Source organism: Pelobates fuscus, chromosome 9 (assembly GCF_036172605.1).
Source record: "Pelobates fuscus isolate aPelFus1 chromosome 9, aPelFus1.pri, whole genome shotgun sequence".
Classification (NCBI taxonomy): domain Eukaryota; kingdom Metazoa; phylum Chordata; class Amphibia; order Anura; family Pelobatidae; genus Pelobates; species Pelobates fuscus.
Genome location: NC_086325.1, coordinates 32,359,849 through 32,371,111, shown reverse-complemented (window position 1 = coordinate 32,371,111; position 11,263 = coordinate 32,359,849). Strand labels below are relative to the sequence as shown.

The 11,263-nt window shown below is 40.4% G+C and overlaps 1 protein-coding gene across 2 annotated transcripts in view; it reads left to right on the top strand.

The window, feature by feature from the left end:
• The first annotated feature begins 1,752 nt into the window (after positions 1–1,752).
• CHM (CHM Rab escort protein) overlaps positions 1,753–11,263 on the top strand; it is a 104,654-nt gene continuing 95,143 nt past the window's right edge. For both annotated transcript variants that reach the window (XM_063431856.1, XM_063431855.1), the window contains exon 1: positions 1,753–1,827. In XM_063431856.1, coding sequence (XP_063287926.1) covers positions 1,758–1,827 — 70 coding nt within the window. In that variant the 5' untranslated portion in view covers positions 1,753–1,757. The remainder of the gene's footprint in view (positions 1,828–11,263) is intronic.

The window sequence follows — 11,263 nt, the reverse complement described above, 5'->3', positions numbered from 1 at the left end:
AAGTTAAGGTCACAATACAATTATTAGTGGTTATGGTGTTAAACATGCAATGGACGACAATGATTAGTACTTATTATATAATGTCAGTAAATATAAAGGGTTATGGTACCGTGCACTATAATACAGCAACACACTATTAACACTCTCGCTAGACGGCTGAGCTCGCGCTATCTAACAAGATATACACTTTACTAAAACAATCGTTAACACATTTACAATTCCCAACTAAACTATTGGCCAGTACCTTGAATGGACTACCTAAAACTATATACACCCGTTTTGGTTAGCCACACTGCCCAATCACCACATATATAGCGAGCTAGAGAACCGAATTTACACAGGCGCCTCTTAGTCGCACTATCAAAAGTCTAGTGGGTTCCAAATTTACACGCCTTCCCACTTAGCCCAGATAGGATGAGAACTAGCGAACCGAATTTACACAGGCGCCGCTTAGTCTCCCGGTCCCTCCGACCTAGCGAACGTAATATACACCCTAGAACGCTAGTCTAGACAAGACACCGGTGTCCGGCTAGGGCTATTTACACCAGGACCCCGCCTGACTAACCAAATCAAACGGTCTGACTAAAGAGCGTTCGATCGAGCGGTGCGCCTTCGCTCCTTCCCTCCGACAGAGGGGGCAGATACACAGATTCAAAACCCCTTTGGGCCTACCGCACAATCGGTATACCCCTAGTGGGTCCTGCCGTCTAAAACAGCAGTTGTCTTACCTCCTCGTTCCTGAACCTGAGTTCACACTCATCGACGGGGACACCCCAGCACTTCTCACGTAGAGGCCGATGATCTCCTGGACAACAGACCAGTGGCGCCGAGACGAAGGGAGGTCCACGCAGAAGTTCAGGGGTGCAGCCGTAGAGAACGTGGGCAAAGATAGACCGTCTCACGCCTCTGCCTCTCAGCTACCGTTGAACGATGAGCTTCCCGGCCAATGCACCAAATGATACCGGAGAAACTGACGGAAGCCAAGCACAGAGAGATGGACACAGGTTTCTTCAGGAAGGAAGAGATTCTTTATTGGATCACCGATCGGGACTCAGAGGGACTAGCGTCACCAAAATACAGCAAAGTCTGAGTACTGAATACATAGAGTACATTCCTTATATAGCACTGTAGCTCCTCCCACAATTAACTACACCCACACATACCCTTAACCTATTTAATAAATAGAGTCTAAACTCATCCATCCGGTCTAACCACGTGGCTCATCTGATACAAAGGAGAGGGACGCGTAATTCCAGTTCTTACATTCCTGCACCTGGTCAGTACAGTGATAACAGTATCTTAGCTACGTGTAATTAACTAACTGATACTACAAACACATATACATACATATGCCTTGTGGCAATCTTAGCCTGCTAAACTTGTATTTTACTGGAATTACATCACAAAAAAACAATACTGCTATTCTGCCTGTGTGTTTTGATCTATCTGTTGCAATTCACATTTAATAACACTGCAGTTTATTGACTTTTAAAACCACATTAATGCATAGTGCTCCTTAAATAACTTTAGAATTTTAACAATCATATTGGAACTGTGCAAATATTACTAAAAGTACACACACACACCCACATCAGCTTCCTGGAGCAATGTACCAGTCAGTGCACGCTCTAGGAAGGTACAGTCACTGAATGGGAGAGGCAGCATTGCTGACATCTGCCCAAATCAAACATGGCCGCCGCGACCTCCGGCCATGCTTAGTGCAGGAGCACAGCTCACTTCCGGCAACAAGCAGTCACATGACAGCTCGCCTTGCGAAGATGGCTGACGACCTGCCTTCCGAGTTTGAGATTGTCATTCTCGGGACCGGTATGATTTCTAAAGATATTGTAAAATGGGGGTTTGGGGGATAAATGAAATAGTTGGAGTGGAGTGGAGGGGAGGGGGGTCATGTGACTGTGTCATGAGCTTGGTAACATAATGAATAGCTTATCTTACCTTTAATGCTGTGGAATCCACTTCTCATTATGCTCAGCCATCTGAATTGCTGGCTGAGAATGATAATGCATGCTTTCACACTATTTACTCATGGTACCATTCATTCTTCCTTAGTATTTTCTCTCTCTGTCCATATATAAATGCATATCTACACACAATGTATGTAAATATCAGTATTTAGGCTATTTGTACCTTATCTGTCCATAATTCCAGTTCAGTAGGAAGTGAGGTCAGGAGGTCTGTTATAAAGTGCAGTGCCAGATATGTTTAACCATAGTCCTGCTGCGCTTGCTATGAAATTTACATTATTTCAAATTGTGTTTAAGGGCTTTCAGTGTGTTGGCAGCTTTGTTTGGCTTTTCATCCTACCTTTGGTGCACACCCGATGACACACCACACTTTTAGGAGCAGTTGCATCACAAGCCCATCCTAGTTTCACACCTGACAAACTATTTTTTTTTTTTTTACTGATTTTTTACCCAGTTCAAATATTTTTCTATATATAACCATACAAAACAAGGGACAAAAGATGTGTTCATTTTTCTAATGGCTCTAGAATTAAAAAAAAAAAAAAAAAATAGTAAAGGAGTTCTTTAAAAACCATGATCAATACTGTACGCTGTGTTTATGGTTCCTGGAGATGACCAACATCTCACAGGTTAGAGTCAAACCATGTTTTAGTGATTTGGTACTTACCCAGGTTCCTTAGGTACCACAGCCCGGTCTTTTCTTCCCTCATACCTAAATCAGAAATTTTCCTTCTGCATTAGATATATCCATTTTGTCCCTTTTTTGAATGGAATTCAAGGGCTCAGAGCATCAGCTGAATTGGGGACTACTGTTTTTTGCAGGGTCTGTGGAGAGGATTGGGACCACTGACCGCTTGTGTTTGCAGGAAGTTACTGGGAAACTCATCAAGTCATGAGGAAGATAAAATGTGCTATCTTTGCCTCTTGTCCTGTGGTGCTAGGTGCCAGATGCCATATCAATAAAATTGAAACTAAGTTGTTATGGTAGGCGTTTATGAACACTTTTACTACAAATTCTGTTCTGCAGCACCGATTTGCTCTGCCCCTTTCTGAAATTCTTCAAAACAAAAGCCTTGGACTGCCGCTGGCCATTAGTTGGCCCTCTAAGCCAGTCTAATATGTTTCTCAAGCTGTTTCGTATGACTGGAGAGCTACTGATTGACTTAGTGTCAACTATCCGCACTATGCCATGCAGCTGCACCCTGCATCTGTGTGAGGCTTCCGTTTGGAAGATTTTTGGAAAATGGGCATTGGACACGGTGGAGCAAACGGTGCTAGAGAGAAGACTTAGAGGTTAAACTTTTACCTGAAAGTAAGCCAGGACCAGGGACCTCCTGGCACCATTAAAACTGAATATCAATTAAGTTGTTTTGTTGCCCTGGAGTGTTCATTTAAAGCGGCACTGTCATGCCGAATCCCGTTTTTTTTTTAATCCCCCTCCCGCCTCCACTACATCCAATCGACCCCCTAGTCACCCCCAAATGCCCCTAAGCCCCCCACATTACCTTTTTTTTATTCTTTATCTTCTGCCCCGATCTATATTCAGGGCGCCGCCATCTTTGTGTGGGTAGGTGAAGTCCCTGTGGGACACGTCATCTGCCCACACTACACAGACTGTGAGATTCCCGCACATGCCCAGTGAAACACCTGGACATGCGAACGGGAATTACACCTATTCATTCATTCATCAGACAGACGAATGAATGAATAGAAAAAATCAGATGAACAAACTAACACTGAGTATCAGTGTTAATTTGTTCGTTCAGTTTGTTACAAGGAGGGAGCTACCGGCATGCAGCTCCCTCCTTGTAATATGTAACTATAGAAGCGGCAGGGAGCAGAGCTCCCCACCACTTCATAAGCCCCCCAGGTCCCCCCTCACTCTATGGGGGTCAATATGACCCCCATAATAGCACAAGGGAGATTAAAATCTCCCCAATGCCCCTACTCGCTATACCGCGAGTAGGGGCATGTCCACTAAACAGTGAGCACTGCTCACTGTAAAAAAAAAAAAATGGTAATAAGGGGGGGGGGGACCTACTGTCCTCCCCCCTGGCCCCCACCCCTGCGCGGTGGGTGGGGGCCCTAATAAAACAATAAGGGGGGGACCTACTGTCCTCCCCCCCGGCCCCCACCCCTGAGCGGTGGGTGGGGGCCCTAATAAAACAATAAGGGGGGGGGACCTACTGTCCTCCCCCCTGGCCCCCACCCCTGCGCGGTGGGTGGGGGCCCTAAATGAACCCCCCATCAAGGTGACTAGGGGCCCCAAGCCCCTAGTCACCCCCCCCCACCCAAAACATTCTATCCCCTACCTACCCCCCTCACCCTAAAAATAGTGAGGGGGGAATAAAATAACTAACCTGTAAAAAAAAAAAAATTAAACTTACCATTTGACGTCTTCTTTTTTCTAAATTCTTCTTTCTTCAGCCCCCCAAAAGGCCAAATAAAAATCCATCATACCCGTCGCAATATATATAAAAAAAAAAAACGAGCGCAAACAAAAATTAATCCATCTTCACCTATGGAGGGCACGCCGCGTACTGAGCTCTGCAGGGCGGGTCAAGGCTTATAAAGCCTTGCCCCGCCCTGCAATTAGGCTTAGAACACACTGATTGGTTGGTTTAAGCCAATCAGAGTGCTCTGTGTCATTTTACACAGCGTGGGAAAATTCTAAAGAACTTTCCCACGCTGTGTAAAATTACAGATCACTGTGATTGGATGGTTTTCAAGCCATCCAATCACAGTGCTCTGTGTCATTTTACAAGCGTGGGAAAATTCCAAATAACTTTCCCACGCTTGTAAAATGACACAGAGCAGTGTGATTGGATGGATTTCAAGCCATCCAATCACAGTGCTCTGTGTCATTTTACACAGCGTGGGAAAATTTAACTTTGATGTTGAGAGATAACTACGAGATGTTTGTAGCAAGCACTTTATTGTACATAGAAACACGGAGTTTCACTTTATTGGTTATAGAGAGCACTTTAGTGTATATAAAAGCAATGAGTATCACTTTGATGTATATAAAAGCATTAAGTATCACTTTAATGAGGGAAAATGGCAGACAGTATGTTGCCCATCGATAACACTCAGTTTCACTTTATTAAGTACAGTGAGCACTTTAATGTACATATATGCAATTAGTATCACTTTAGTGTATATAAATGCAATTAGTATCACTTTAATGTATACAAATGTAATGGATATCACTTCAAATAATATAGAAGATTATTGGATTTGATAGCATTTGGATATCAGCACTCCACATGATACACTGGAAGGTATTTCAGTATATGTAGTAACACTATATTGATTTTAGGGGGCACTGTTTTGTATTATGAATTTATTATTGTTTTATTCTGCATGAGCATAGATAATAGCTTATTTGGTTGGGTTTTAGGGGGATCTCGTTACGTGATACACATCGGCCTTGTGAACAATGGATATTGCATAAAAAGTATAAACATATAGAAGTAGTCCATATGAAGTGTGAGACTAACGTGATGTCTATATGGAGTAGGGCATTACGATGGATATACCCTCCGCTATATTGACTCCATTTGTTTAAGAGCTAGTGGATTAATGTTGTCACATGAAGGGATGAACTATGTAGTGATTGATTGTATGTTTTTATGATGAATTTGCCCCTTCGTAAAGATTTCCTGGCGCTAAGCAGTATGACTCCGTTGCCGTGGTGTCTGTGTATGTTTCGGGTAACCACGGCAACGTCTGAGTGATGCGAGCACGTCACTTCCGGTTTGACGTGCTCGCACATGCGCACAGGATCGGGATAGACGCCGGGTGTCCGAGAACACAGGTGGTAAGCATTGTTATAATTATGTTTAAATCTGGTTAGCTATATATAAGCAGAAATCTGTATTTGGAATTTTATTTATGCTGAATTTATCCTGATGAAAGCCACAGAGGTGGCTGAAACGTTGATGATGGCAGCAACCATATTTTAAATGAATTGAAATAAAGAAGAAATATTTTATCTATCTACAGACCGTGAGTCAAGCCTTTATTTACTATTTTTTATGTTTTTTGGCTATGGCTTTTTAAGCACCCGGCATTTTTTCAAGATTTTGAGTGTGTGTGCTGGGTAACACTATATACTATATACATAAATATATACGTATATATCACTATATATATACCTATATATAAATAAAAATATTTAAAAAAAAATATATATATATATATACGTATATATACACATATGTATATATATACATATATTAATTCTACACATATATTTATGTAATAATTTTACATAATTAGGTATCCTAATTAATTACAATTAGCGGGACCTGCCTGACAACCCATGCCGAAAGTATAAGGAATTTAATTTGCTAGCACTATATTTATCCCTATAACTTTCCAAGACACCATAAAACCTGTACATGGGGGGGTACTGTTTTACTCGGGAGACTTCGCTGAACACAAATATTAGTGTTTCAAAACAGTAAAATGTATTACAACGATGATATCGCCAGTAAAAGTGACGTTTTTTGCATTTTTCACGCACAAACAGCACTTACACGGACGATATTACTACTGCAATACTTTTTACTGTTTTGAAACACAAATATTTGTGTTCAGCGAAGTCTCCCGAGTACAACAGTACCCCTCATGTACAGGTTTTATGGTGTTTTAAAAAATTACAGCGTCAAATATAAGGCTTGTGTTTCATTTTTTTCACATTAAAATTCGCCAGATTGCTTACGTTGCCTTTATGACCCTATGGTAGCCCAAGAATGAAGATTACCCCTATGATGACATACTATTTGCAATAGTAGACAACCCAAGGTATTGCAAATGGGGTATGTCCAGTCTTTTTTAGTAGCCACTTAGTCACAAACACTGGCCAAAATTGGCGTTTTTTGCATTTTTCACACACAAACAAATACTAACGCTAACTTTGGCCAGTGTTTGTGACCAAATGGCTACTAAAAAAGACTGGACATACCCCATTTGCAATACCTTGGGTCGTCTACTATTGCAAATGGTATGCCATTATGGGTGTAAATTTATTTCCTGGGCTACTATACAGTCTCAAAGGCAACGTAACCAATCTGACAAATTTCAATTTCAAATGTAACACGCTATATTTGACCCTGTAACTTCCCAAAACACCATAAAACCTGTACATAGGGGGTACTGTTTTACACGTGAGACTTTGCTGAATACAAATATGTGTATTTTATTGCAGTAAAAGCAAACAGTATTATGACATTGACAGTTAAAATGTCATGTAGAACTAAAAAAATAAAAAAAAATCTTATTTTCTCCCATGTTTTTCATATTAAATTATGTTTCATAGCTAAATATTTGATATTAAATGAAAGCCCTGTTTCCCCTGAATAAAATGATATATAATAAGGGGGGGTGCATTTAATATGAAAGAGGTGAATTACGGTTTGACAGACATATAGCGCAAATGCCAGGTTTTGTTTACATTTTGTTTCGTTCACAACTTGTACATTTGGCTGCGGTGTTAAGGGGTTAAAATCAGGAAAGCAGAAAATAAAATATAAAGTGGTTACTCACATTTACACAAGCAGGTGGACTGCTCAATGTATAGGGCTTGAGTGGTATCCCCACCTAGCATTCTTTGGACTAATGTCTCACTGGAACAGGATAAAACTCAGAAGCCAGGTCAAATAGGTAAAATAAAATATATTCGTTTTTTTTTTTTTTTTTTTTAAAGTAAAAAGGCAACTCTAAGTGAGGAAGTGACCAAAATAACTTTAATAAAAAACAATACAGTTTAAAATATCCACAATGCGTTTCGCCAGCAGACTTTTTCAAGTGGAAATGCAGAGAACATTTTCACTTGAAGAAAGTCATTAATAAACATTGGGGATTATTAAGGAAATACAAAGACTTACTACTAGTGATGTCCTGAACAGTTCGCCGGTAACTGTTCGCGAACACGCGTGATGTTCGGTCCGCCCCCTATTCGTCATGGAGGTGGGAGGGTCTGGGAGGGAGGGTCTGCTGGTGATTGGCTGGAATGTGTCAGGGAAGTATTGACTTGCGGTGGTAATACTTATCAGCCGGCGGATAAAAACATCACATATCGTGACCGCTGGACGAGGAGAATCGTTTGGACGGGTGACTTAGAAGCTATTTTTAACATTGTATCACTCTGTGTGAATTACTTTTAAATTCTTCATTCAATAAAGTGCTTCAGAAGGATTGTGCTGCTGTCCTGAGTACTAAAGGTCTCTGAGTCCTGAGATAAGAGGACTTCTGCCATCATAGTTAGAGCAGACTTTTACTGCTCTACCTTTGTAAGTGTGAATTTTCCCCTTACATATACTTATAGTTTTAAAGACATATTATCCTATGATCTTTGTTTCTTGTGTTTGTTTTGCATATGTACATAACCCTGAGGGGTGATCCACGCCAGTGGCGTTAAAATTGTAAGTGTGGATTTGTTTCCCCATTTTTTTCACGTGTTGCACATTGCACATGCACTTTAACCCCTTAAAGGACCACTCTAGTGCCAGGAAAACATACTCGTTTTCCTGGCACTAGAGTACCCTGAGGGTGCCCCCACCCTCAGGGACCCCCTCCCGCCGGGCTCTGGAGAGAGGAAGGGGTTAAACTTACCTCTTTTTCCAGCGCCGGGCGGGGAGCTTTCCTCCTCCTCTCCATCTTGATCGCGACGTCATCGGCTGAATGCGCATGCGCGGCAGGAGCCGCGCTCGCATTCAGCCGGTCGCATAGGAAAGCATTTACAATGCTTTCCTATGGACGCTTGCGTGCTCTCACTGTGATTTTCACAGTGAGAAGCACGCAAGCGCCTCTAGCGGCTGTCAATGAGACAGCCACTAGAGGCTTTGAGGGCTGGATTAACCCTCATTATAAACATAGCAGTTTCTCTGAAACTGCTATGTTTATAAAAAAAAGGGTTAATCCTAGAGGTACCTGGCACCCAGACCACTTCATTAAGCTGAAGTCGTCTGGGTGCCTAGAGTGGTCCTTTAAGGACCAAACTTCTGGAATAAAAGGGAATCATGGCATGTCACACATGTCATGTGTCCTTAAGGGGTTAAATATAATATTAAGAATTACAATTTTATTGGACACTATTAAGTTATTTAAAGTCATAGCGCACCTTATTTTTCTGAAATGTATGGAATGTGTCTGCTGACTGTGAGGTACAGGGTCAAAGTTTACTCAATGATGACGAATAGGGGGCGGACCGAACATCGCGCGTGTTTTTGCGACCGCGAACACGCTATGTTCGCCGGCGAACTGTTCGGGACATCACTACTTACTACCCAACAGACTGAAGACAGTCTTTAGTGGGGGCTCCCATCATCAAAATAAAAATTGTCAAAATCCACAGAGGTCCCACCAAAGGAATTTCTATCAACAGAGATAAATGAGGGTGAAGCATGTAAGGAGAGCACGTATAACAAACTAAGGGTAACTGAGATTAGCTTTCCAGCTCATTACGTGACTTACAAACTTAAAGATATGATGACCTGCAACAGTTATCATGTAATATATGTCCTTGAATTCCTTTGTGGCTTGCATTATGTAGGAAGAACAACTAGAAAACGATCTACCAGAATCCGAGAATTTAGGAGAAATATTTCAAGAAATTCATGCAACATATTGTTGGCACACTTCGTCACAATGCATAACGCCAATGCAAACCTATTTGGGTTCTCAGCTATTCGCAAACTAAAAAGGCACTAGAGAGGGGTATTTGAGTTATCAGCCGATATAACAAATGCGGAAATATGAAATCACACCAGGGAGTGAGTTAAGAAAGTTAGACAAAGCGCCCGCCCATCTCATGCATTATACATGAATGGGGTCTTAAAGGAGAGGGAGGACCGAGTCACCATATAAAATCATTTATTAAGCCGATTACCAGGTGAAACGCATTTGTCTGAAACTTATAAAACTGAATTGAAACTGCGTGGCAACACAGATCTCCTCCAGCAGTGAATTTCAAGTAGAACCCTGAACATTAAGCAGGCATACGGAAACCCTCTGAGTTCATATGTGCAGTAACCCACTACACGCAGGTAACATCTCTTTCAAATGTGAAAGTCCATTAGAATTTTTTTTTTTTTTTTTTGAATAAACACAGAAACATTTTAACTTTATTGCACTGTTAGCGGTGCTTTGTCTCCCCCCTCTCTGCTATTTTATTATTTTCCACTGTATACCCTTGGACCCATCTGTGATTGGATTATTCTTACAGGTGTTTTACATTAAACTATTTTAAAGACAGATTGTCTGTGATTAACTACAGTTATCGCTGCATATGTATTACTTTTATGCTCTTCAACTAACAGCACGGCCTTTATATTTACCTGTATTTTACTGTATGTAAATGGTAGGTTAGAGGGATTTTTTTTCCCCTGAAAGCAGGACTGCTGCACCTAGAGGTCGTTTAGACGTATTACAGCTTCCTCACACTAAGCCAAGTGTTATCTCTAATTCTCTTATTAGAGAATAGTACCCCTAGAGCTACATCATAACAATATTTTATTTTGCACTATTATTTCTTTTGTGTTGTTGTGTTGATTGTTTACAGTATCATAACATTGAAATAAAATGCTGTTTTATAGACCTGTAGCATTTCAATGTGTGATTTTCAAAGACCTTGGAATTTATTTTATTTTTATTTTTTTATCCGTGGCTAATACATTTGACTTTGTATAAAGCATTGCATAATAATTTATGAAAGCCTCATTTTTTTTCCCCCCTACTCATGAAAACTGTTGAAAAAAATAGATTTGGCCAGCAATCTGCACTCAGGTAGAGCAGGAAAAAAGATTTAACCATTAATAATTTGTAATAGCACATTAGGGAGTGCTCCAGATCCTCTGTACTCATAAAGGAAGATATATTTATCCTCTATAGTAGTCGATAGACTGTTTATGACTTTAGACACACAAGTACTTTCAACTTAAAACTTATCTTCATTTCAGGATCTGATTTTTCATTTGATGAAAACCCATTTTTAGGCATTGATTTTCTTTTTTTTTTTTTTTTGGTAAAGTGATAATAAATGTGTAAAGCCTGAATGCTATTAAAATGATAGAAAAATGAAAGAAAGCTTTGGGAAGTTTTTTTTTTTTGTTTTTTTTTAAAATGTTTACACTAAAATCCAGGCATTGTTTGGAGTACTTGTCATTTTATTAGACCACCTGTATTATGGATCCTTTAAGGTGTATATTTTTAGTTGATTATGGAGTAAGTCGTTTTTTTTTTGGTTTGTTTGTTTTTTAAGTTTTTTTGTGTGC